Below are 27,684 nucleotides of genomic sequence, written 5' to 3' on the forward strand. Positions count from 1 at the left end.
TACCTGTTATAGCAATATTGTTGTTTATGAAACAAAATATAAATGTATAACAATATACTTTTTCTCCACACTTTGATATTGAAGCCATGCAGTAAAAAAATAACAAATCCTAAACATATTTGCCTACATAATTAAATGTAATTTTTCTTTTGCCCCATGTGAAAAAAGAAAAAAACCTGGCACGATTTGAATCACTTTTTTTTTTCTTCAGATGTTTTTTGTAGCTTCAACATTCTAATCTACATGATGGTATTTAATTTAATAATGGCCTTAATATGCACGTTTGGAAAAAAAAAACAAAAAACAAAATCATCTTCTAACAGATACCCATATAGTGTAACTGAGCATCATTCCATCAAGTCTGTCTCCCGAAGTTCATTGATGTGCTCCAGTATTCCCTCCGGTTTCTGGTCTTGTGGTAACTGAGGAGCAGATGTTCTTTTTAGACAAACACAGTGCAAACAGTCTTCAACATTGTGCGTGAAGAGCCGCCGACAGGGATGGAAATACTGATAAAAGGCGAGCATGAAAATGACACCTAAAACGTAGGCTACCATAAGTTGTGCAACCAATAAAGGTGAGCAAAAATACTCATAGATGTCTGTTTTATAAAAATACCAGAGAGTGATGAGGACAGCATTCTCCACAAACCGTACAGAATAGTATATAGCTAGTCGACCCCAGCTCTGAGATTTTTCTATCAAGTCCTTGTCTGCCAGATTTAGCTGCACTGCTGACCAACAGAAAACATTTATGCCAGCATAAAGGAAAGTCACTAAAGAAAGCACAAAGGCGGTGCCTGCTTTACTAAAGTTCTTTTCAACATTTTCAGGGAATGGGGCCTTCTTCCTCCAGAACTCCACCCATGGAAGGAAGAAGAGAAACAGTAAATTAATTAAACCAATTGGGACTATCCAGTATTTCAGGGCAGTGCTGAAAAGCACTATCACAGTGACACGTGTGGCAATTTCTGTAGCCCGCCACATTACTATACACAAATAGCCCAGTGGCTGCAGAACAAGTTTGTAGTCATCATATTTAATCTGGATGGCCAAAACGGTGCAGACCAAGGCTCCATATGTAACAGAAATCAGAGACAGTGACATCAGGGCAACTGAAAAAGAAGAAAAAAAAACATTTGTTTGAATCTGTTTATGGTTCTTCATGACAAAAAAAATAGTTACACTTGCCTTCAACCTGAAATGAATCTAAATAATACTGAACTTGGGAATTAGGAAACTAGGTGCAAGAAAAATCTGCAGCCACTGTGGCCCTGCTGGACCGTGGTTGAGGATCCCTGGTCTACAACAACCATCAGCAGAGTATGATACGAGAGTTTTGGAAATCAATAGGCAGTCCTGAACAAGCTTGGACAGCATGCTGGTTTCATTCTGAGTCATGCATGTTCAGTGTGCATAGTCTCCCTATGTTGCTGTGGTTTGTACTTCACGCTCAGAACTTGTACACATCATGGCTGCCACACATTCCCAATGTTCATTTGACATGTCCTTTGAGCACGTCCTCAGAAATTAACACAATGTGTGTGTTAAAAAAAAAAGTGTATTCAAATTGGAATGTGATGTCAGTGTCTGTTTACTATCCACATATGACAGCAAGCTACTTTGCAGATCCTACAGGATCAATGTGCATGCTTCAATTATTGAAGAATGGTTCGATGTGGGGAAGCAAAATGCTGACATACAAATGTATTCATGGTGGTTTTCTTTTCAAGTGTTGAATATTCCCCAATGTAATGACGTGATACATTTTAAATGTCGGAAATATGGAAGCGTATTTGACCCACAGAGAAAAAAAAATTAGGTGTGCAGAGAAAAGATCTATTTTGTGATTAATGTGGAAATTTTGGCTTTAATCTCAAAATTTCCACTTTAACTGTGTAGTATGTCATTAAAGTAGACTGTTGTAAACGTCATCTTAAAACTGACCCAGTGCTACGTGCTTCTGGGGCTTCCTCCTGTACTGACAGCGGTGACAGGCAGCAATTGCCACATAGAACACATTCAATTTATGATATTTCAGCTCTCTGCCATGTAGAATCCTTGGATTTATACTTGATATCACTTTGATGGTGAAATGTGTTAAAGTATGTATGTTACATTTTACAGATAAATCGTTAACTTCATTTAAATAATGGACACTGTGAATAATTACAGATGGGGGATGGCATGGTGGCAGAGTGGTAGCGCTGCTGCTTCAATGGGAGTCGCGTCTCTGGTGTTCCCTGCCTTGGTTTCCTTCCAAGGACATGCAGGTTTGGGGATTTGGTAATGCTAAAATGACGATAATGTAGGTGTGTGTGCTTGTATTCACCTTGTGATGAGCTGATGCCCCGGTCCAGGGATTGTTTCTGCCTTGAACCCGATGCTTGCTGGAATGGGTGCGTCCTTGGAATGATGGATGTGATAATTAAGCATCCATCCTTTTCAGACATATTATGGCAAGGTGTCCTGGGAAATTACAACACAGCGAAGTCTCACGCTGTTTTCTCACCATGCACTGCCACCTGGTGGAACCTTTCAGATTTACGTAGAGTATGCACACAAGTATAAACAGTACAACGCTTGCGTAGCAGTACCGTCCACAGAAGCACACGTCTTGTTGCGTGATGTATAAACCCGAACTAAATGTGAGTGGTTCTCTTCAGGGCTAAATTCCTACCTTGTGACCCAGATAAGCGGTTTTCCCAATAAGCAGGTTTGTACTGTGTGGAATTTAAGAAAAAATGGATGAATGGATCAATGCTTCAATTAATTTTAAAAGCATTTTCAAAGGCCTAATTCTACAAGGATTAATGTTCAAGGGTGTCATTGGCATACAACTCATTTTTAAAAAGTAAACTTCTCGTTATGAGTTCAGACTCTGAGGAAACTATATACATTGCAAAAGTCCACCTATTTAGTGAGCCCATTTAATTTAGGGTCATGGTGCTCATGAGTCTATCCTGATAGCATTAGGTGCAAAATACCAATCCTGCGTTGGGACACCGCTCCATCATACAGCCCACTGATGTACACGCACATACTTATGGCTCCAATTTACAGTCAACAATCAACAAAACACATATTTCTGGTATGAGGAAGGAAAACTTGATTACCTGGAGAAACACCAGCGCAGACTCATAGATTTATGAGAACTCAACACACAGACTGACAGAATTCAAAACAGACAGTAACACAAACAATTATTTTGTTGCACAATATATATTTAATTTTGGAAAAAAATATTTTTAATATTTTCCCACATGTCCAAATTCCTTTACTTTAATGTATTAAATAAAAATTTCACCCAAAAATTACATCAAATTATTTATATGTTACTTAACCTATGTAAACATGTTGTGATAACCAAGAAAAATTTTTAATGCCATGTTTTTAAGCAGAACAAGAAAAAAAATTGATATACTAATTTTAATATAATGACCACTTTCTGACAACAGTGAACAATTGAGTATTGAAGACAGTACTCTTGACCAGTGAATGAGGAGCAAGAGGCAGATCTTCAGTTCATAAGCACAGTATTATGACAATGCCTTTCCTGTTTATGTTGTACACTGATTTTTCTGGAAGTATATGTTAGGAAAAATGCATGCATTTTGCACATTTTGAGCTTACAATTGTACAAGATAAATGTGGATTATGCAACATGAGTAAAGCAAGAATTTTTTTTTTTCCATGGAAGTTTTTCACATTGTATGATGTTGTCAGAAAGTGGTCACAACTGTGTTCTGTTATATCATAAACTTTTTTCTCTCATTCTACATGAAAATACGAGATTACATTTTTTTTTTCGACCATCACTACATACTACATGTGGTAAATAACATATACACAAATATCATTTTTGGGTGGAGTATTCCTTCAATGTAATTAAACAAAGGTGCTCTCTCTCTGTGGAGAGAACTAATATATACTAAAATAGGATGGTACTTTTAAGACATAACACAACACTCCAGTGCTATTTAAATACACTACAGCCCGAATGTATCTGTAATGTCATTACACTGAATGTAACAGAATACTTTAACTCACAGGAAAAAAGTGTACATTAATTTGAAAAAGGGAGACAATAAAGCGCACCTCTTGCAGGAGGCAGGTACTTCTGTAGCACTGTTGCATACAGCTGAAGTGACAGCTGAGGGGTGGAACCTAGGAAGGCCTGAATAACAGCCACACGCTTGAAGGCATTACGATGCATAGCAAGGATTCGAGCAGAATGCCCAATCTCAGTCTCTACCTCTCTCTCCACTCCATGTTTTAACTTAATCTTTCTTGAGATTGATACGTATGGCTCCTCCTTCTTGCCAGCACGAAAGTACACCACCAGAGCCTCTATGCACCTGAAATAAATAAAAAAAAGTAACTCCAAACAATTAGGGGTCAGTAGTGAAAAATGAATCATAAAAATCTGGTGTTATCTCCAGTTTGCATGTAGCCAATCCATTTCACTAAAATGAAAAGCTAGTTCTTAGTATTAAAAGTGAAATGTATTTTATATTTACACTGATGTATAAATAAAAGTAATATGGACACCTGAAAGCTGTGTATTACTCAACATAAAAGAGTCTTTGTGCTTCCGCTCACAATGTAATCACTATGTAAATACTGACTAAGTGATGTGGCTGCTCAGGCATACAGATTTGGATAGAGGATAACCTAAGGCGCTAAACAAGTTCTCCAGTAAGAAACAATGCATACACATACACAATACATTTAGTGGCCACATTATTGGATGTATTGGGTAGGGTCCTCTCTCTTTTGCCTCCAAAACAGTCTTAACTCCTTTGAGGCATTGATTCAATAAAGTGCTAAATACATTCCTTAGGGATTCTGTACATGCTGACCTGACAGCATCATATAGTTTCTACAGATTTTACAGTCATACATTCATGCTGCAAACATCCAATTCTGCCTCATCCTAATAGTATTCTATTAAACGGAGAACCTGGAACTGTTCAGGCCGCTGTAAAAATAAACTGAAATCACTATCATGTTCATCACGCTTGAGATAACGTGTGTTATTTGGCATGGTGCATTATCCTTCTGGAAGTATCAAAGGGCCCCTCCTTTAACCGCCACCTTATCGTGGTGGAGGGGTTTGCGTGTCCCAATGATCCTAGGAGCTCTGTTGTCCGGGGATTTATGCCCCTGGTAGGGTCACCCAAGGCAAACTGGTCCTAGGTGAGGGATGAGACAAAGAGCGGTTCAAACCTCCTATGATGAATGAAAACTTTGGACGGTGTTTTCTCTTACGCGGACGCGGGTCACCGGGGCCCCCCTCTGGAGCCAGGCCTGGAGGTGGGGCTCGATGGCGAGCGCCTGGTGGCCGGGCCTGCACCCATGGGGCTCGGCCGGGCACAGCCCGAAGAGGCAACGTGGGTCCCCCTTCCCATGGGCTCACAACCTATGGGAGGGGCCAAGGAGGTCGGGTGCAGTGCAAGTTGGGTGGTGGCTGAAGGCGGGGACCTTGTCGGTCCGATCCTCGCCTACAGAAGCTGGCTCTTGGGACGTGGAATGTCACCTCTCTGAAGGGGAAGGAGCCTGAGCTAGTGTGCGAGGTCGAGAGGTTCCGGCTAGATATAGTCAGACTCACCTCGACGCACAGCTTGGACTCTGGAACCAATCTCCTTGAGAGGGGCTGGACTCTCTACCACTCTGGAGTTGCCCCCGGTGAGAGGCGCCGAGCGGGTGTGGGTATACTTATTGCTCCCTGACTTGGAGCCTGTTCATTGGGGTTTACCCCGGTAGACGAGAGGGTAGCCTCCCTCCGCCTTCGGGTGGGGGGACGGGTCCTAACTGTAGTTTGTGCGTATGCACCGAACAGCAGTTCGGAGTACCCACCCTTTTTGGAGTCCCTGGAGGGGGTGCTAGAGGGCATACCTTCTGGGGACTCACTCGTTCTGCTGGGAGACTTCAATGCTCACGTGGGCAATGACAGTGAGACCTGGAAGGGCGTGATTGGGAGGAATGGCCCCCCCCGATCTGAACCCGAGCGGTGTTTTGTTATTGGACTTCTGTGCTCGTCACGGATTGTCAATAACGAACACCATGTTCAAGCATAGGGGTGTTCATATGTGCACTTGGCACCAGGACACCCTAGGCCTAAGTTCGATGATCGACTTTGTGGTCGTGTCGTCGGACTTGCGGCCACATGTCTTGGACACTCGGGTGAAGAGAGGGGCGGAGCTGTCAACTGATCACCACCTGGTGGTGAGTTGGCTTCGATGGTGGGGGAGGATGCCGGTCAGGCCTGGTAGGCCCAAACGTGTTGTGAGGGTCTGCTGGGAACGTCTGGCGGAGTCCCTTGTCAGAAGTAGCTTCATTTCCCACCTCCGGCAGAACTTCGACCTCATCCCGAGGGAGGTGGGGGACATTGAGTCCGAATGGGCCATGTTCCGTGCCTCTATTGTTGAGGCAGCTGACTGGAGCTGTGGCCGTAAGGTGGTCGGTGCCTGTCGTGGCGGCAATCCCTGAACCCGTTGGTGGACACCGGCGGTGAGGGATGCTGTCAAGCTGAAGAAGGAGTCCTACAGGACCCTTTTGTCCTGTGGGACTTTGGAGACAGCTGATAGGTACCGGCAGGACAAGCGGAATGCGGCTTTGGTGGTTGCTGAGGCAAAAACTCGGGCGTGGGAGGAGTTTGGGGAGGCCATGGAGAACGACTTTTGGACGGCTTCAAGGAGATTCTGGTCCACCGTCCGGCGTCTCAGGAGGTGGAAGCAGTGCAGTGTCAACACTGTATATGGTGGGGATGGTGTGCTGCTGACCTCGACTCGGGACATTGTAGGTCGGTGGGGGGAGTACTTCGAAGACCTCCTCAATCCCACTAACATGGCTTCCATTGTGGAAGCAGAGCCTGGGGACTCAGAGGTGGGCTCCCCCATCTCTGGGATTGAGGTCACCGAGGCGGTCAAAAAACTCCTTGGTGGCAGGGCCCCGGGGGTGGATGAGATACGCCCGGAGTTCCTCAAGGCTCTGGATGTTGTAGAACTGTCTTGGTTGACACGCCTCTGCAACATCGTATGGACATCAGGGACAGTGCCTCTGGATTGGCAGACCGGGGTGGTGGTCCCCCTCTTTAAGAAAGGGGACTGGAGGGTGTGTTCCAATTATAGAGGGATCACACTCCTCAGCCTCCCTGGAAAAGTCTATTCGGGGGTCCTGGAGAGAAGGGTCCGTCGGATAGTCGAGCCTCAGATTCAGGAGGAACAGTGTGGTTTTCGTCCTGGTCGCGGAACAGTGGACCAGCTCTACACCCTTAGCAGGGTCCTGGAGGGTGCATGGGAGTTTGCCCAACCAGTCTACATGTGTTTTGTGGACTTGGAAAAGGCATTCGACCATGTCCCTCAGGGAATCCTATGGGGGGTACTCCGAGAGTATGGGGTACCAGACCCCCTGATAAGGGCTGTTCGGTCCCTGTACGATCGGTGCCAGAGCTTGGTCCGCATTGCCGGCAGTAAGTCAAACCCGTTTCCAGTGAGAGTTGGACTCAGCCAGGGCTGCCCTTTGTCACCGATTCTGTTCATAACTTTTATAGACAGAATTTCTAGGCACAGCCAGGGTGTTGAGGGGGTCCAGTTTGGTGGACTCAGGATTGGGTCACTGCTTTTTGCAGATGATGTTGTCCTGTTTGCTTCATCAGACCGTGATCTTCAGCTCTCTCTGGATCGGTTCGCAGCCGAGTGTGAAGCGGCTGGGATGGGAATCAACACCTCCAAATCCGAGACCATGGTCCTCAGCCGGAAAAGGGTGGAGTGCCCTCTCAGGGTTGGTAGCGAGATCCTGCCCCAAGTGGAGGAGTTCAAGTATCTCGGGGTCTTGTTCACGAGTGAGGGAAGAATGGAGCGTGAGATCGACAGGCGGATCGGTGCGGCATCCACAGAAATGCGGGCTCTGCATCGGTCTGTCGTGGTGAAAAAGGAGCTGAGCCGCAAGGCGAAGCTCTCAATTTACCAGTCGATCTATGTTCCTACCCTCACCTATGGTCATGAGCTATGGGTAGTGACCGAAAGAACGAGATCGCGAATACAAGCGGCTGAAATGAATTTCCTCCGCAGGGTGTCTGGGCTCTCCCTTAAAGATAGGGCGAGAAGCTCAGTCATCCGGGAGGGGCTCAGAGTAGAGCCGCTGCTCCTCCGCATCGAGAGGAGTCAGATGAGGTGGCTTGGGCATCTGATCAGGATGCCTCCTGAACGCCTCCCTGGTGAGGTGTTCCGGGCATGTCTAACCGGGAGGAGGCCCCAGGGAAGACCCAGGACACGCTGGAGGGACTATGTCTCTCGGCTGGCCTGGGAACGCCTTGGGATTCTCCCGGAAGAGCTAGAAGAAGTGGCCGGGGAGTGGGAAGTCTGGGCATCTCTGCTCAAGCTGCTGCCCCCGCGACCCGACCTCGGATAAGCGGAAGAGGATGGATGGATGGAAGTATCAAAGGGATAGACTACAACCACAAAGGGAGACACATGGTCAGCAACAATGTTTAGGCACACTTTGGTATTTACATGATGCTCAAAAGGCATAATATGTGCCAAGAGAACATTCCTCATACCATCACACTGCCACCACCAGTTTGCAACACTGACAAAAGTAATTCATCAATTCTTATGGGTTATGCCAAATGCTGATCTTTCTATCTGCATATCACAGAGATCAATATTCTTCATATGCACCGACAATTTCCTAACCTTCACTTGTCTAGATTTGGGCATCATGTGGCCACCATAGCCACATCTTTCAGTTCTTAACTGGCAGAAGCAGAATCTGATGTGATCCCCAATGTGATTGTTTGCTCTGGTGGCCTATTTGCTTCAAGGTGCAATGTGTTATAAATTTAAAGATGCCCTTCTGAACACTACTGTTCTAAAAGGGCTCATATGAGTATATGCTGGCTGGCCAATTTCCTTTCCTCTCTTATTGCCTACTGTTTTGCCTACTGAAATGACACTGAATGTTTATTGTCTATCTCACCATCCTCTGAAATCTCTACAAGTCCATAGCATGTGAAAATGCAAGGAATGAAAGATGTTACAGACACTAGAATTGCATTTAGCACCAATGATTGTAGCACAGTCAAAGCTGGTTACATAACATGTCTTTGCCCATGTTTGGTCAAATAACAACTAATCCCCAACTATGTCTGCATGTAAATCAATGTAATGTTTGCATTGCAGTGAACTGTCTGGTTGCTATGTCTGTTACATACCATTTGGTACAGGATTTGTAAAAGTAGTACTAATATTTCTGATGTACCAGCTATTGGATAGCAGAAACATAGCAACCAGACAGACACATAGACACTTGTCATTTTATTAAGGTGAAAATATATATATTATATATAAATAAGCTACTGTACCTAAATGAAGCCGTCAATATATGCTGTATATGTGGCAAAAGAAATAAACCAAGAATTGTGTTAGCACAAGGCATGAAACACAGAGTATGTAAAAAGGTAGAAAAAATATTAAAATCAATTATCCATCCATTTTTAAAGGATGATTTCATAGTCTAGGGCCAAACCCAGATGGTATGCCATTATTAAATGAAATAGGAAAAAATTGTTTAAATTGATATGTATTATGAAGGCTTCTTTTGAAAGGTAAAACGTACAGAGTAAGGAGAAGTCAGTGCTTTTCATTTAAGATTAAATCTGTGTCATCCTTAGCATATGAGAATTTTTATAGTGGAAACTATTGTTAGTACCAAAAAATATAAATAATAAATGTTAATATTCATAAACTGAGCCTATGTATTACAGAAAATTAATAAAAACTGAGAAAAAATGTATAAAGAACATTTACAAGTTTAACCGATTTGAGGATATTTCTATCTATAACTGTTCTTAAGCACTTAATACAAATCCACTACATTATGACAGTTCACTAACTATATAAATAATAAATTTTATACAATTACACATTTAAAAAACTCTTGCCTTTGACAAATAAACATTATAAATAACCTGAAATTACAGTAGGAATATAACAGTGCCCTCTTGTGTTTATTTTAAGAAAACATCTTTCCATACTGTAAGTACTGTACTAAATGCTGGATGAACATTTGGGAATATACAGTAATTAAAATACATAACATTTATTACTCCTTATAAAATAATTATCCACCAAATTATAAACTATGCCTATAGCTTCTTTTCAAAAATACTTTTACATTTTTTCTAATAATTTCTTTTGTTCTTTTGTAGAGAAAAGCCAAGCAAAATGACACCTTTTATTGGCTAACTAGAAAGATTACAATATGCAAGCTTTCGAGGCAACACAGGCCCCTTCTTCAGGCAAGATGTAATCTTTTTGTTCTTTTAAAAGTTGTCTGCCTTGCTGATAATCAATTAGCTCAGGGACTTTAAAGAACCCACATTATCACAGTAATTTTTTTACAGAAACCATTATCTATCAGTTTATGAATTCAAAACATATCTTTAAAATGTATCAATTTTATTCTTGGCATTAAAATTGGTTTAACACTGCACCACTGTCTCATACCTTCAGATTACACAGTTGAAATCCTTGACTCGCTGCGGCGTGAATGCAGAGTCTACACATTCTCCACATGGGTTTTTCTACAAGAATCCAAATTGGCTCTGTATGAGTTGTGGACGAGTGTATAAATCACTGCACTCTCACACAATGCTGATAAAAATCCTGCCCCTTTGAGTATGAACACGATTGAGCAGGTTCAGGTATGAATGGACTGGACAATTGCACGTGGGCTATTTTAATACTTCACTTTATGTGCACTGACAGCTTGGTTGTAATTTTTTTTATACTACCCAGTATTTTTGCATTCAAATTATTATTTCATTGCTTCTTTAATATAACTTAAGAAGATGCCTGCAAAAGTGAGGAAAAAAATCAGTGTACAGTAGTCTGACAATATGGATTTGTAGTTGATTATAATGTAGCTGGAGAAAGCAGGGTGAAATGACACCTTTTATTGTCTAACTAAATAGATTATAAATGCAAGCTTTCGATGCAGCAAAGGCCCCTTCATCAGGCAAGGTGTACAAGCTTGCATTTGTAATCTATTTAGTTAGCCAATAAAATGTGTCATTACACCCTACTTTCTCCAGTATCAATCTATGGCTAACACGGTACAACACTCTACTGCTATGGATATACCAGACACCACAATGTAAGGTTACATTAATCCAAAATGTGGCTGCAAGAATTATTACAAGAACAAGAAAATACGAACACATAACTCCAGTTCTTAAATCCTTACACTGGCTACCGGTTAAGTTTTGGGCAGATTTCAAAATCCTCCTTTTAACATATAAAGCATCAAATGGCCAAGGTCCGGCTTACTTGTCGGAACTTATCATGACTTACAAGCCAGAGCGCACATTAAGATCTCAAGATGCCGGTCTGCTTATGATTCCAAGGATTACTGGGCCCCTAAACTGTGGAATGGTCTGCCTGCTACTATAAGAGATGCCCCTTCGGTTTCAGCTTTTAAATCAGCTGAAGACTCACTACTTCAGTTTAGTATATACTGACTAGAGCTGCTGATTAACTGTACAGACTGCATCTCTGTTGTTAGTCATTAGCACTAAAACATAAGTAACATGATAGTTATAATTGGATACTAACCCTCACCTATTCTGTTTCTCTTCTCGGTACTCAAATGTGGCACTTTGTGCCACGGCCCACCTGCCAAGTTGTTTTGCTTGCCTAAGGTAAAGTCATCCCTGATGGAGGAGCGCAGGAATCGTCCTTTCATTGGATTAGCTCTCCAGCACTGTTTCAGTTGTGGAATGGCCAAATGGGGGAGGCAGCTTGATGGATGAGGTCTTTAGGACTCTAAATATATCCAAATCTTCTTATGTGATATCATCTACTGTTAAATTCTGCTCCGTACTTCTAAAATTTTTATTTTTATACTGTATTGAGGATTTGTTCTGTTTTGTGTATTGTATTGTATTGACCCCCTTCTTTTGACACCCACTGCACGCCCAACCTACCTGGAAAGGGGTCTCTCTTTGAACTGCCTTTCCCAAGGTTTCTTCCATTTTTCCCTACAAGGTTTTTTTTTTTGGGGAGTTTTGACTTGTCTTTTTAGAGAGTCAAGGCTGGGGGGCTGTCAAGAGGCCCACTTCTTGTATGATATTGGGCTATACAACAATAAATGTATTGTATTGTATTCGGGCAAAATACACTTCTCAGTGGAACAACTATTCAAAATATAGAGCAAACACTAGAGAGACAGAATAGTAAAAAAAAAAAAAAAAAAAGAATGTCTTTAGAGTCAGAGTCCTGATGTCATATACCCAGAGAATGTGTGGCACAGCTTTGAACAAGTACCCTACAAGTGATGCCCAAGCAGCCTCAGATAGTTTCAGCAAAACTGCTAAGCATGGATGAAAATTACCTTCAAATATGGGGTGAAGTTAGGAGGCACTTGTTCAAAGGGCCATAATGGAAGTTAAAGGGGTTTCTGTTCTCACTCAGATATTATTGTTGAGGGTGTCAATACTTAAAGAAAGTATAAATTTACATTTTTACACAACCGGCTTAAATAGAAAAAGTAACACATGTAAAGGAATTTATTTTGCGCATACACAAATGGGAATCATTTAGCAACTAGAAAAGCTTCCAAGGATCTCAGTTTTAGACAGGCTCTGTAAGAATTAGCACTGAGTTTCTAAAACAAAGACTGTACACAATTTCATTAAAAGGCCATGGAGATGCTAATAGATTTCTGCTTCAAGCAGCTCACATTAAGCAGAGAATACATAATGGCTTTTCCACTGCCTTTTTTAAATTAAGAACAATCTCATAATAATATAGGATTTTTGCAATATTATCATTTCCCTCATTTTACATCCCCCAACTCACTAAGCAGCAATTAAATGAGAAATGAAAGCCAAGAGCAGAAGATAAACAAGACAAAATAATTTTAACCAGTGACTGTCTCAACAACTGATTCTAAAAATAATCATTTGCATGAGCTAAAGCAAAGACACAAGACACTGCAACAAAGACATTCTGGGCTCAAGAATTACTGGTCCTTATACAAACATGTACAAAAGAAGCAATATAAATTAAGAGAACCAATAATGACCTATATTTTATGCTCAAAAATGTAATTAATGACTTTTAATAGAAGGGTTACAAAATAAATATTTTTAAATGGGTAATGTTAACATAATTATTGTAGTAACGGGTTTCATGTTGAGACAGTACATCCATGTCAACTGGCTAGTTGCAAGGTTTGCTAGAAAAAACTAACACCTTACAGAGAATAAGATTGCCAGTTGGTATTGGGACTTCTAATGCAACCCAGTACTATGGTTTGATGATATACTTCCAATCTGATATACTTCAATATACTTTGCAACTCATGCCATCAGTACATTTAGCAGTAAACAGGGGACTAATGGGTCTGGTAAGCGCTTTTGCTTCTAGTGTACTTGAAGCATTTGTTAAAAATCAAAGGCACCATGAAATCTCTCAGTATCAAAATACTGTAGCCAAAACATCTAGCTGCTTCTGCTAAAAAAACTGCAACGTGGTCACAGGTGAACCTTTTGCATGACAACATATTGTCAAATTCAAAAAGAATGTCCCCAAGTATGGACCTAAGGTTCAAGATCTGGAAAGTCCATGTTGAAACTTGAAGGAATAGCACAGGATTTCTCCCAAAATTGTTAATCCTTACAGAAAAAGGCCTTGTGCTATGGTCCACGTCGGGGATTAACCAAACATCAGACATAATTAATTCTGACAATGATTTGTTTTTTTCGACAATGAAAAAAGCTGTTTTTACATAAGTGTAGTAGAATAAAAGTATAGCATAATGTAAAACTCGGTATTAGTGCTGTTCATTTCAGCAATGGTTTTGTTCATCTTCAACAAGAGCACCAATAATTATTTTATTTACTGCACTGCATGTGCACTAAGCAATGTGAAAATGCAACTCAACTTTTTAGTAAATAATATAATAATGTAACACACATAAATTGAAATTATATTAGGTCCATGTAAACACATACTTCTCTCAGCAAATGATCTGAACTGTACTTGGTATCTGTATTCAGTCTCTCTCTTAAATTTGGCACTTTGAAACAACCAAGACTGACTCTTAAACTGCATGTTTTTGAGATGTACAGTAAGTGGATAACAGGAGAACAAAAGCACATGAAGAAACAGAAAATATGCCAAACTCTATGTAGATAGTGAAAAATTAAAACCCATTGTTTGGAGGAAGTGCTAATCACTGCATCACTTCAACTCCCTAAACAGCAGTAGCAACCATAAAATTTCATATAATGTAAACTCTTTAATTGTAAAGCAGAGTATAGTGAACATGCTATATAATAAGGCCGAAGTATAATTTGGAAGATAATGTCTAAAAATGTAGCAATATTTGCTATTTGGGGCAGAAGGCTGACATAGCCATTAGTTATGGTATCTTATAGTTGCAGTTGTGTGCAATTCTGGAGTGGTCACACTTTGGAGTTCACGTTTTCTCCCTATACCACCACACAGATAAACTCCTGGTACTTCAGTTTTTCTATACTTCATTTTTCTCTCACATCTACAAATGTTTAAGACAGATTAACTAGCAAATTGAAAGGTGACAAATATGAGAAAGTGTGGGTTAAGTGTTGGCTGATGATACTTGCATTCAAATCCAAAACTTGCTCCTAGTGTGTATCCAGTTCTGCTGGCTTAGGCTCTGGCTCTGGCTCTACTGAATAAAAAATATGAAGTCCAACAAATGGATGCATCTTTTGACAATTGGTATCATGCAGTCAAACAAACTACCACTGCCTTCACATACAGGAAGCAGTAGGCAAGGAGAGACATGTTACATTTTCTTCCCACATCGCAAATTGGTGCAGGTTAGATTAAATCAGAACTTTTAACTGCTGCATGTCCATCTGTCTATGTCAAGTGTGTTCACAATGAGTTGGTAAGACATCCAGAGTTGGTTATCATCTTGCTCCCACAATTTCCCAGTCCAGGGAAGGGGTGCTTCGCACCTTCCACCTGATGTTAAATAAAGAGGCTTGAAAAAGGATAGGTTGATTTTCATCACAGAATTATTATTAGATAGATAGACTCTATTGAAAACTCCAAGTTAATTATATTGGGAGATCATCTCCCAGCAAATAAAATTATCTTGCACAAGTTTATGAAGAAGTAAACATATGAAGGGAGACAATTGGTTGTTACAAGCTTATGTGTTTGATTTCAACACCTAACCCCCCCCCCCCCCCACCCCCTACTTCTTGTTGTTTTTTAATGAATGCTACTTTTTAATTACCAATTATTAACAAGATTCTCAATTATCTTTAAAAATGCTGATGTGTATCATGGGCATTTTATGTTCACAACATGCTGTGACAGCCAAATAGATGTTCAGTAATACTGTGTAGGTCAACATCTGGTTTTGCCCAGTTGCCTTGTTTTGTTAGGACTTCTCCATTGTAAGTTTTCCTTTTAAAGTTATAAATACTTAAATTGTGTGATTTACTTTAAAGAAATTTTGAAAGGCAAGCATCATGGATTTCTTGAACTTTAAAACAAATGTAAACCGATCAATTTTCATCTTAATTTATCTGCTTGTTAAGATGGTCCCCATTATATTTTTAAAACAGTTTATTTAACAATCATACTTGTGTCTGTCAAGTGCCTGGCAACATCCACCCTGTTCTACAAAGGCATCTCAAACCTAGCGTAGTCAGGTTATGTGGGTGGGCCCACCACCGGGCACTAGCAGAAAAATCCTGCCTTAGGCTTGGCATAAGTCTTGGAGACCCTAGTTCTGTCACAAGAACTAGGGTCCCTGTCACAAGTACACCAATAGAAACTAAAATAAAACAATGTGCACCAAGGGTCTTTGAAGACGTTTTGTAGAAAGTCAGATCATCTTATTAATCTCACAGGTTTTTTTATGGAGTAATCACTGTAGTGTCTGGGGTTATTAGTATCAAAAGCTGAGAGTACTTTTTTTAATAGACTATTCCTGGATGTGACTAGCGGGCAGTGTACGTCAGTGTATGCAAATCACATTTCAGCTCAGCTCAGCATGTTTTGCCCTAGCTATTGTTTGTTCATATCTTAGCATTCTGAACTTCCTATTGCCTGGTGATGCTTTATAAATGAATCCCTATTCATTATTTGATATGCAGGGTTGGCATGACAGAATCACATCTTGACTACAGTCAAAGAAATGTAACTCAAAATTCAAAGACACCACTACAACAACAACATTTATTTATATAGCACATTTTCATACAAACAATGTAGCTCAAACTGCTTTACATGACAAAGAAAGAGAAAAAAGACCAAATAAATCATTAAAATTAGGGAACACTAATTAACATAGAATAAAAGTAAGGTTAACAATGACAGAACAATTTAATAGGATTGTGTTTTTAAAGCGGAAGGATTCGCCTTTTTGAATTGTGCTATTAAAAAACAAAACAAACAAACAAAAAAAAGTGTGCCACCAAAGAAAAAAGGTTGGGAAACATGGATATAATGCAGAATGCAGCATGGTGCACATCTTAAATCAATATTAAAGTTGAGGCTGAAAGAATGAGCACTGTTTAATCAACAAAAAGCATTTTGTTATAATACACTTGTTTCTACTGTTTTGGCATTTCACTGGGGGCACAACTATTATAAATGTCTTTACACGCTTGTTTTTACTATTCACTTTCAATTCTTCATTGCTATATCGATCAGAAGACTCAGTAGACTACTGAGAGGAGACAGAGAAGAAAACAGACTTTCTGGAATAATAGTGCAGACTGTTTTTATTCTTATTACAAACCCACTTCAGTCATAATTAGTAAAGTTTACATTTCACTCAAAAATGTGTTTTGCTACAGTAGTACACCTGGTTCAAAATGTGAGACTAATGCTTGTTCAGCTCATTTTATGTAATATTGCACTGTGTCTTTGCAAAATAAATAAACCGATCAATAAATAAATGCATGGCTTCTTCTTCTTCTTCTTTCGGCTGCTCCCGTTAGGGGTTGCCACAGCGGATCATCTTCTTCCATATCTTTCCTCTGCATCTTGTTCTGTTACACCCATCACCTACATGTCCTCTCTCACCACATCCATAAACCTTCGCTTAGACCTTTCTCTTTTCCTCTTCCCTGGCAGCTCTATCCTTAGCATCCTTCTCCCAATATACCCAGCATCTCTCCTCTGCACATGTCCAAACCAACACAATCTCACCTCTCTGAATATTTTTATAGTGACTAAACAAATTCTGAACAAGGCTATTTTCCTTCCCTGCACATAAGACCATTTAAATCAATAGGTGGATAATTCAATGGATGGATGTCAGTAAGAAATTTCTGTCTTTGATTCTTCTGAAAGAATATTTTTTATCCTTGTTTACAGTTATGTTTTACTTCACAAGGTGGTGACTGCTAGAACTAATCACTATGCCTGTCTTTATTTTTCTTGCAAGAAGAGGCCTCTTGCATTTGATTTATTGTAGCTTTCCTCCTTCCACTGCATTTATCTTTTATTGTATATATTTTTCTGGTATTGCAAGATACTTTTCATTTATCTATCCAAATACTTGTCCCTTTTTTCAACAATGCTTGTCTATTGTATTTTTTTAGTTAATGCATGAATTATTCATTTTATCGTATATTATGCCATTGACAGTTATTCTTAACATTCATTCTTACTGCTAGTCAGAATCCAGTCTGCTATACTTCTAATTCCTGCAAGTGCTTGGATCTGTGAGTCAGTTATTTTTCAATGTTTCTATAGTGTAGCATGTGTACAGAATCATTCAGAGAATTAAAAACTGCCACTTATAATTTTAGATGTCATGTAATGAAGTTCTTATACCATTTTTATTTATCATGCTAACATCCATGCATTATAAGACATTTGCTCTGCATTTCAGAATAAGTACTGTTTAACTATAATAAAAATTTATATTAGCATAATCAAATAATAATTAGAGCAAAAAGTTGGCAAATGAATGATTCAAAGAAGGGCAGTATGGTGGCATAATGGTAGTGATGCTGCCTTGAAAAAAGGAAACTAGGGTTCAAGACCTAGGCACTCCCTGTGTGAAGTCTACTTATTTTCTCTGTGTCTTCGTAGACTTCCCAACACAGTCCAAAGACATGTAGGTTAGGTGAACTAGTGTTGCTAAATTGGCCTTAATGTACAGGGTGGTCCAGATCTAATTACGCAATTATTGCATTGCATTAAAAGTTGCATAGTTAGATCTGGACCACTCTATATGTATGTATGTATGTATGTATATGTGTGTACGTTTATGAATTTATCCTGTGAGTGACTGTCATCTTCCAATGGATTGTTCCTGCCTAGTGAACCGGATGACTAAATAGTATGACTTTTATAACTTTTAAAACCTACTTTTGTTTGTAATTTAACAAGAAAATTTAAGACCACAAATTCAAAACCCTAAATGCAGTTAACATTTAAAGAGAGCAAAGGAATTTGAGTTAAAAGCTTATAATAAATGATAATGCAGAGCATAAATATACCCAGTCTGTTCAGGAAAGGTAGGCTTTAAAAAGCAAAACACTGCAGTGGGTGTGTACTGTGTTATGAAATAAATTTCACATTTCTTAATACTATTATATGCAGAGACATGGAAGGTTCTGTCACTTTATAAATATACCCTTACATTTTTGTTTTTAAAATAATTACAAGATTTCAAATGTCAAATAATTAACTTTGTTAGGGGGTATGAACTAACTTAAAGTTAGACAAAAAGAAATCAGGTGTAACTTTTAAAAGGTATAATTAACAGGGCATTTTAGTAAAACCTGCCAAATCATGTTATGCTACAATAAAAAACAGAAACTAACATAACTGAAATATAGAAAATGACTTCACAACATAAAGACCAACCGAGACTTAATGATTTTTCTTTAATTTAACTAGGAGGTAGATAGACACTTTCCTTGTTAAGAGGTAAAATACTGCAAATATACAGTTAGGTCCATAAATATTTGGACAGAGACAACTTTTTTCTAATTTTGGTTCTGTACATTACCACAATGAATTTTAAATGAAACAACTCAGATGCACTTGAAGTGCAGACTTTCAGCTTTAATTCAGTGGGGTAAAAAAAATGAAAGTAATTGGACAATTGACTCAAAGGCTATTTCATGGGCAGGTGTGGGCAAGTCTGTTGTTATGTCATTATCAATTAAGCAGATGAAAGGCCTGGAGTTGATCTGAGGTGTGGTGCTTGCATGTGGAAGATTTTGCTGTGAACTGACAACATGCGGTCAAAGGAGCTCTCCATGCAGGTGAAAGAAGCCATCCTTAAGCTGCGAAAACAGAAAAAACCTATCAGAGAAATTGCTACAATATTACAAGTGGCAAAATCTACAGTTTTGTACATCCTGAGAAAGAAAGCAAGCACTGGTGAACTCAGCAACGCAAAAAGACCTGGATGTCCACGGAAGACAACAGTGGTAGATGATCGCAGAATCATTTCCATGGTGAAGATAAACCCCTTCACAACAGCTAACCAAGTGAACAACACTCTTCAGGGTGTAGGCGTATCGATATCCAAGTCTACCATAAAGAGAAGACTGCATGAAAGTAAATACAGAGGGTGCACTGCAAGGTGCAAGCCACTCATAAGCCTCAAAAATAGAAAGGCTAGACTGGACTTTGCTAAAGAACATCTAAAAAAGCCAGCACAGTTCTGGAAAAATATTCTTTGGACAGATGAAACCAAGATCAACCTTTACCAGAATGATGGCAAGAAAAAAGTATGGAGAAGGCGTGGAACAGCTCATTATCCAAAGCATACCACATCATCTGTAAAACAGTGTGATAGATAGATAGATAGATGGCTTGGGCGTGCATGGCTGTCAGTGACACTGGGACACTAGATAGATAGATAGATGTTTATTGATGATGTGACACAGGACAGAAGCAGCTGAATGAATTCTGAGGTGTTCAGAGACATACTGTCTGCTCAAATCCAGCTAAATGCAGTCAAATTGATTGGGCGGCGTTTCATGATACAGATGGACAATGACCCAAAACATACAGCCAAAGCAACCCAGGAGTTTATTAAAGCAAAGAAGTGGAAAATTCTTGAATGGCCAAGTCAGTCATCTGATCTTAACCCAACTGAGCATGCATTTCACTTGTTGAAGACTAAACTTCAGACAGAAAGGCCCACAAACAAACAACAACTGAAATCAGCTGCAGTAAAGGCCTGGCAGAGCATTAAAAAGGAGGAAACCCAGCATCTGGTGATGTCCATGAGTTCAAGACTTCAGGCTGTCATTGCCAGCAAAGGGTTTTCAACCAAGTATTAGAAATGAACATTTTATTTCCAGTTATTTAATTTGTCCAATTACTTTTGAGTCCCTGAAATGAAGGGATTGTGTTAAAAAAATGCTTTAGTTGCCTCACATTTTTATGCAATCATTTTGTTCACCCCACTGAATTAAAGCTGAAAGTCTGCACTTCAACTGCATCTGAGTTGTTTCATTTAAAATTAATTGTGGTAATGTACAGAACCAAAATTAGAAAAAAGTCGTCTCTGTCCAAATATTTATGGACCTAACTGTACACTGTTAGGAAAGTCACATGTCAAATATTACCAGCAAACCAATTAGACAATGTTAAAAAAAACATAATGCCAAGCACACTCAGGAATCATCCTGATAGACATTCTGAGCAACTGTTTAGCCAGAAAGACCTAAATATACAGGTGTAGGAGAGCGTAAATTCTAATACTCAGTGTCCCAGATAAATTTATCAGAAAGCTATATTAAGAGCAGTTCAACAGATTTTCCAACACTACTAATTGTACGGAATGGACCGAGGCCAAGTAAGAAAGAAGCTTTTGGAATAGCCTACCCAGTCAGAGGAGAACTTTGCTACGTGGGTTTTTGTGGGGCAATGGATGAATTGTTTAAAAAAAGAAGTAGAGACAGAAGAGGGAGTTGTACTTAATTTAAATATCTCAGAATGAAGAAGCATGTACAAACACCAGAGTCAGATCGCACCACAAACATTTGAAGAAGGTATATATGAAAAACTAATCTTTTTTTTCTGTGAAAACAATTCGCAATCGGCTCAATGACTATACTGTTGAAAGAAAATAAGAATAATACCATGTAGAAAGAAAGTAGTCTCACATCAAAATGAACAATACAGGGACAGTAAACCTACCCTATACAACCATAATGGATTTAGTAGTAGATAAAATAGAACCAGTATTAATCTGTATCATTTACTGTATATGGTGGAACAAAAATCATTTGACAATTTCTGAATGCAACAGACAATAAGTGACTGAAAGTTTGGAAAAAAGAGTCAAAATATTAATTAACACTTAGATTAAAACATTGATCTTATCTCTGTGTTGCTATTTTTTTCCTTTCGTTAACATACCCAGAAAATATACATTTTGCATCTGTACATGTCACAGTTTAATTTTTCGGTTGCTCCAGTATCACATTCTGCTCAAGGAAGGCATTTAACAGGTAGCCAGAAATATGGCAAAGGAATAACAAAATTGACTTAAATAGAGGCATTACTGTGGAATAATCTAAAAGAATGCTGTTTAGGGTACATCAACCTTTAAACTGTTTTTTACTCCTAATGAAAATACAAAGCAACAGACTATAGACTATATTTTATATATATATATATACTGTATTCATATTATACACATACAAAATATTTTGATTATCATTTTGCAGTCCTAGAATTACACATACTGTAGACTATTACGATTTCCTTTTCTGATATTCCCTGTGTCTCTGGATCAGGATAAGAGGGTTTAAAAATTGATGGATTTTCAATAGTATGACAATGGCACAACCAGTAAAAACAACCTAAATTATTTTTTTTCTAGGGCACCTTCTTCTAGCTCATTGATTACTACATTTACTACAAATTTATTACATCCTTGGCATGGTGTTAACATCAACCTAAACACATCCATGAAATACCAAAGGTTATTTTTTTAATATTAGTTTGACATATAGATAGTGGTAACACCTCCTACTTATTAACTAAAAAGGTATATTAACTATGTTACAGATAGGTGATTAGTGTAGAAAGTAGATGATGGAAATGATTGCTGAATACATTTATGATTAATGACCTTAAGAGCTCAATCTTATTATATACATATTTAGGGAGAATTTGCCACAGTGTCTACTACTATTTGTAACTAAATACACCATCTTTGTCTATGTCAGTAACATCTTAACTATAAGATAGTTGCCATAAAAGGATTAGTACTACACCTCACTTGCAACAGGTTGTTTTCGGATGAAACAATTTATTGCATACAAATTGCTACAGGTTCATACTGACATTTCAAATAAAGTGGATATGGTGTTTTGCAAGTTTTCTCACTTTCAGAGAAGGGTTAAAAGTAAAAGTAATAAAGAAGTTTGTAAAATTACATCTTTTCACAAACTTAAAGCAAAAAAAAAAAAAAACAAAGAGATTTAAAGGTTTCATAAAACAGGCTGTAGAGGGGATAAAGTTGAATAAACTCAAGAATATTTTATAAACTGCCTGGAGCACTGATACAGTCCTTCAGACAATATTAGACTTGCATCAAACACAAAATTTTTATACAAGAAATATTTGGCAATACTCATAAGATAAACACAAGCGCACTGCTATGTCTGATATATATCTGATATGAAAAACGTGGAAGCTGCCAAGATGCTGTAACTATTTTTTTTCCAAGATACTTCATTTACATAGTTTGCTAAATATCCTTATTTGTATAATTGTACTGACATGGGTTGTATTTCTCTAACTGCATATACAGTTCAAACACAAAGTTTGCATATTAAAACTCCACTACTTTGCATGTAAAATACTACAGTAGTTTACAGTTGATATGACCAAATGCTATGTGGGAAAATCTCCTAGCTATTTTAAATTACAGTTTTACAAGCATGCTTCTGTCTTATAATGTTATAAATTCACAATTCAAGAATAAATTTGATAGAGATAATTTTGTACTGAATACACATACTGCATTTTGAAGTCAAACAAACCAAAGATGTATTATATAAAAAAAAAACCAGATTTTTATTGTAAATTATTTTTCTCATTGAGCCAAACCACACATGTATACATGACAATACTATATTTGTAAGTAATAAAGTGTCCAAATCATGAATTTTCATCTGATGGCATCTTAATCAAATTACACATAATGTGATAAATCAAAGAGAAAAATAGACAAGGCCATTTTGAAATGCTTACAAGGATTCACTCAAACAAGATTCTCTACACAGAAATGTAAGTGGCAGAGGAGTCACGTGATTCACTAAATTTAATATGTCTTGACAGTTTCAAAATTAAAAAAAAATTAGTGTTAACCCTTTTCTTTGTTTCAAATATTATGAGTTGTTTCCTAAAGTGAATGCATGAGAGCCTATCCCAGCAGTACAAGGCCTTATTTAGGAACCAACCCTAGACAATGTGCCAGTCCGCTGTAAAGAACACTTGCATATACACATACCAAAACAGAGATGCCACCACTTAAATTAAAATGGATATCTTGGGGATGTGAAGAAATGCCAAATTACTGGAGACTAACTGGTAGAAAGTGCTGCCTCCAGTTGACAGCAGTTGGTACAGTTTTTGAACCTCGCACTTGAGACATGAAAAACAACAACACTACTTAGTGCACTGACCACTTTTAAAATTACTTTAACTTTACATTCCATTTTGATTCTTCAGCTTTAAGTGTAAAATACTGATTTATTAAAATGTTCTGATCTAACTCTTGCCTAAGGTTCAGTATAATAATCCAATTCACCCGCTCATCCATCCATCACTTTCCTTAACCCTCTTATCCAGGGCAAGGTAGCAGAACAACTACAGCCTATCCTAGCTAATATCCTAATATAAGTTGATAAATGTTTACAATATTAGGATAATACCATTTTTATAAGACAGCAAAGTTCCAGTCCAAACTTTTACAGTGGATAAGGCATTATAACTTTATAAATATTAGATATAATTATGCAGAATATGACTTAATCAACCAACAATAAAAGGGAAAAAATGGGAATAGTAACAGATTACAATTTTTTAATAAACAGAAGCTTAAACCCACTTTGTTCTATTACCAGATAGTCACATTTAAATCTGTCATACTTCATTTCCAGCGATGGCCTTAGTCATCAGACTTAATTAATGACGAGCTCATCAGTGACAGGAGAGCATGGTGGGTCATGAGGTCACTGGAAAGGGGTATGTGGCACTACCCATATCTATGCAAAAAGGACAAGGTCCAAGTCTTGTTCTTGTTTTGCTATATGGTTACAAGATATGGATGCTACCCAGCGACCTGAGATGAAGACTGGTCTCCTTTGGTACTGTGTCTCTTCGGAGAATCCTTGAAAACTGCTAGTTTGTCTTTGTGTTGAACAAGCAGTTGCTCACAGAGACCCAAATGAGGCACATTACCTGTATTGTGGGGGAGCATCAGTTATGACAGTACGGCCATATGGCTCAGTTCCCCGAGAGTGATCTGGCTTGCAGGATCCTCATTGCTGAGGACCCGATAGGCTGGACCAGGCCAAGGGGACACCCACATAATTCCTGGCTGAGGCAAACATATGGCCAACCGGGATCCAGATCTGTTTCGTTGTGTGGTGGGGGCGGCAATGCACTGTACCAGTGCATAATCCCCAACCAGACCTGACGTGTCAGTTGATATTACCTTGGCTAAACTATGCCTATTTCAGTCTTATGTGGTATATTTAAGTGAACATAAACATGCTCCATAAACACAGCAAGTTCTTGGTGCCTTTTCTTTTGGGCTATTGATTGAGCCCTGCTTAATTGTGTTATATTTTTCAACTTTGTTTTCCTTCATTTTCAGAACTTTTGACTTGCCCATTGGTCAACCTTGTGACAAATTTTAACTGCTTCGACGAAAACTCTCTATACCCTTTCCTGCTTCTTTTGCTCCGTTTATGCCTGAATGGTGTGCTGAAATATTACTGGCTAATGATTATCTGTATAAGTAAAATTGTAAGCTGTTTGTTTGACTGCTTTCTGGTTAACCAATCATGTAAAAATGGTTGAAACAATTTTCATATTCTTTTGTATGCATTGGTCCAACTTAAAATATACTGTAGGTTGTATTGTGTATTGTGGAGAGGGACTGTGATAAACAGGGAAACCCAAAAACCTGTGCCAACATGAAGAGGAGGATAATGGAGGACACCATTATCAATGTGCAGAATGTTAGTTTTGTATCTGCCAAAGCTGGATCTCATCCAAGAACACACATACAGTGTCTTTGTCTGAATTCATTTGGACAATTGTATTGCCTTGCTGGATTACATTTTATGTCTAAGAGTGTGTCTTTTTGTCTTATTAGGGGTTATGTTTAACAGTGCTGAATTTACAAAAGAGAGCTTCTTCCTGTTTGTTTTAATTTGGACCCCCTATCCTGAGAAATACATGGGTCTAGAAGGAGTGCACGATTTTGCCAAGCCCTTAAAGAGCAATGTTCCTTTCTTTCAATCCCCCCAAAAACTTTTAAAACTTTAAAACACACTTTTTAATGTGCTTTGAGGTTGCGAAATCTAACATGAAGCAGAGTTTAGCATTAATTTCACAGTTACCTATTATTTTGTGATGTTACATTATAAGCAGGTTTAGAAGATGGATGAATGGTTGAAATAATAGATAGAATACATAACAGAGTGAGATTTGGGCCGTCAGACAAGGACCTGCTCAGTGTTGGTCAAATGTGCAGACAGTAATTTCACTGCACTGTATACACAAGCCAATAATTATGAATGGAACGGATTCTCGTGTAATAATATATAGACCTACTATTATGTTTGTGAATCCCAATTCCAAAAACCTCCCTAATGTAGATGATTTCCACAGTCCATGGATTCAATTATTTAACAAGCCATGCAGTTTATTAATGTGGGATTAAACTTCTACTTGAGAAACCACACTAAGCTAAAAATACAAAAAGGGTTCAATGCACACATGGTACCAACTCAGCTTGGAGTTATGTCAATTAAGGATTCCAATTATACACAAAAAGAACACATTCTGAACTCATGAGAGCAAGGAAATTGATAATTATCAGACAGGTAATGTAGAAGATGGATGGGACTCTGGTATTTCATTTTGCAATGACAATAGGGTCAACATTTAAAAGATGTATTGGAAATAAAATGCCAGGTATTTTGGCCAGTTTGATATACATTTAAACAATACCAGTATCTTTCACTCCTTCCTACACACAAGAGTCCCCCAAGCTAATTTATGTTCAGATGCCTAACTGAAGGGTAGAACTGAGTGAAGAGATGTCCAGGTATGAAGTGAGTGTGCAGCAAAGAGACCTATAATAATTGTAAACCAAATGTAAATGGTGTACAACGTACTGCTCATATTTCCAGATGATTATCTTAATTTAAAAGGAAATCTAGTGCTCATCACTGATGTTTGGAGACGATTCGTTGGAGTCATACAAACCTGGTGAGTAAATAAGGCTCAACAATGACACGCAAAAAGTAATACCCATATAGCGCACTGCTTTAGGTTTTTTTTAATCTTGAGAAAATTTATTTGACAATAAACAGCTTACCTTATGACCGGTCCCATTTGAAGCAAGTGTATTAGTAGGATAAGCGGACGATCCTTTCCCAAGTCTCGGTGTATAAACGTCAGAGCCAACTGGCTAACTACGGACGGAACTATCATGAAGGTAATGGTCAGTCCCATCCAGTAATGATCATGGTAGCGGTGATAGTAACCGCAAAGCACAGCGGCGCTGACAAACTCTGCGACATAAAGGGCGGTGCCGATCAGTATGCTGAAGGGTGGCCGCAAGCTTGTACCGGAGTGGAATACGTGTCCATTCTGTATCTGTTGATCGGGCTGCTGATCCTCGATTTCTTCTTCGTGTCTTTCACACATCTTCTCCTCCCCCTTCGGTCTTCTGCTGAATCTTCAGAAACTGTGAATTAAATAAACACATATTGGTTAAAAAGTAACTTTGATAAAGACGTTCAGAAGTTTCTCATGAACATAGCACTCCAGCTGACATATCACGCCACTTTAAAAGAGTAAATCGACTTCTATTTACTTCAAACAGAATAACATCGACAGCTTGATCACGTTTCAGCGATAGGTGACAATAAAAAAAACGTTTTTTTTCTGTTGTAACAACTGAACACAAAGTAATTTGTATGCTGTCATATATTAAAAGTGCAATGGTTAAAAAAGAAAACAAAGTACGTATTAGTACCTACACTGGTGGCGATTAAGTCGTCGGCACATCTTTACGTAGGACGCACAAAACATGACGAAATTTCATCCTTTTTGAGCAAGGTATAGTATGAGCAGCAGGCGTCTGAGACTTCTTGGGTCATCACAACATAAATCGTGGATCAAAAAAGTTTATCTTCTTAGCCTTTTACATAGAGCCAAGATTTTTGATCTTCGCAGTGTACTTCCATGAATGATAATAGATTATTATACCTTCGTGCACCTCAAAACAATAGCTGCCATTTAGTGTATCCAGAATTCTTCCGAATTAGGGCAGACACACTGAGCAGCGCGATGTTTCTAAATTTAACACGAGTCTGCGAATCCTCATGCCCATACAGCTGCAGTTCACATCTACTGTCGAACTGAAATGCCGAGGC

General features: G+C 38.7%; 1 protein-coding gene across 2 annotated transcripts; it reads right to left on the reverse strand.

Annotated features, from left to right (window-relative positions):
• Nucleotides 1–27,684, reverse strand: xkrx (XK related X-linked). Of its 2 annotated transcripts, none has more exons than XM_028815905.2 (4): nt 27,285–27,684; nt 26,622–26,993; nt 4,098–4,357; nt 1–1,114 (listed from the first exon to the last, which is right to left on the reverse strand). In XM_028815905.2, exons 2-4 carry the CDS (start codon nt 26,951–26,953, stop codon nt 348–350), a joined length of 1,359 nt encoding a protein of 452 aa, XP_028671738.1. In that variant the 5' UTR covers nt 26,954–26,993; nt 27,285–27,684; the 3' UTR covers nt 1–347. The 2 variants fall into 2 exon arrangements, with proteins under 2 accessions (XP_028671738.1, XP_028671736.1); XM_028815903.2 differs by having other exon boundaries at nt 27,289–27,681.

Source organism: Erpetoichthys calabaricus, chromosome 12, assembly GCF_900747795.2.
Source record: "Erpetoichthys calabaricus chromosome 12, fErpCal1.3, whole genome shotgun sequence".
NCBI classification, from domain to species: Eukaryota; Metazoa; Chordata; class Cladistia; order Polypteriformes; family Polypteridae; genus Erpetoichthys; species Erpetoichthys calabaricus.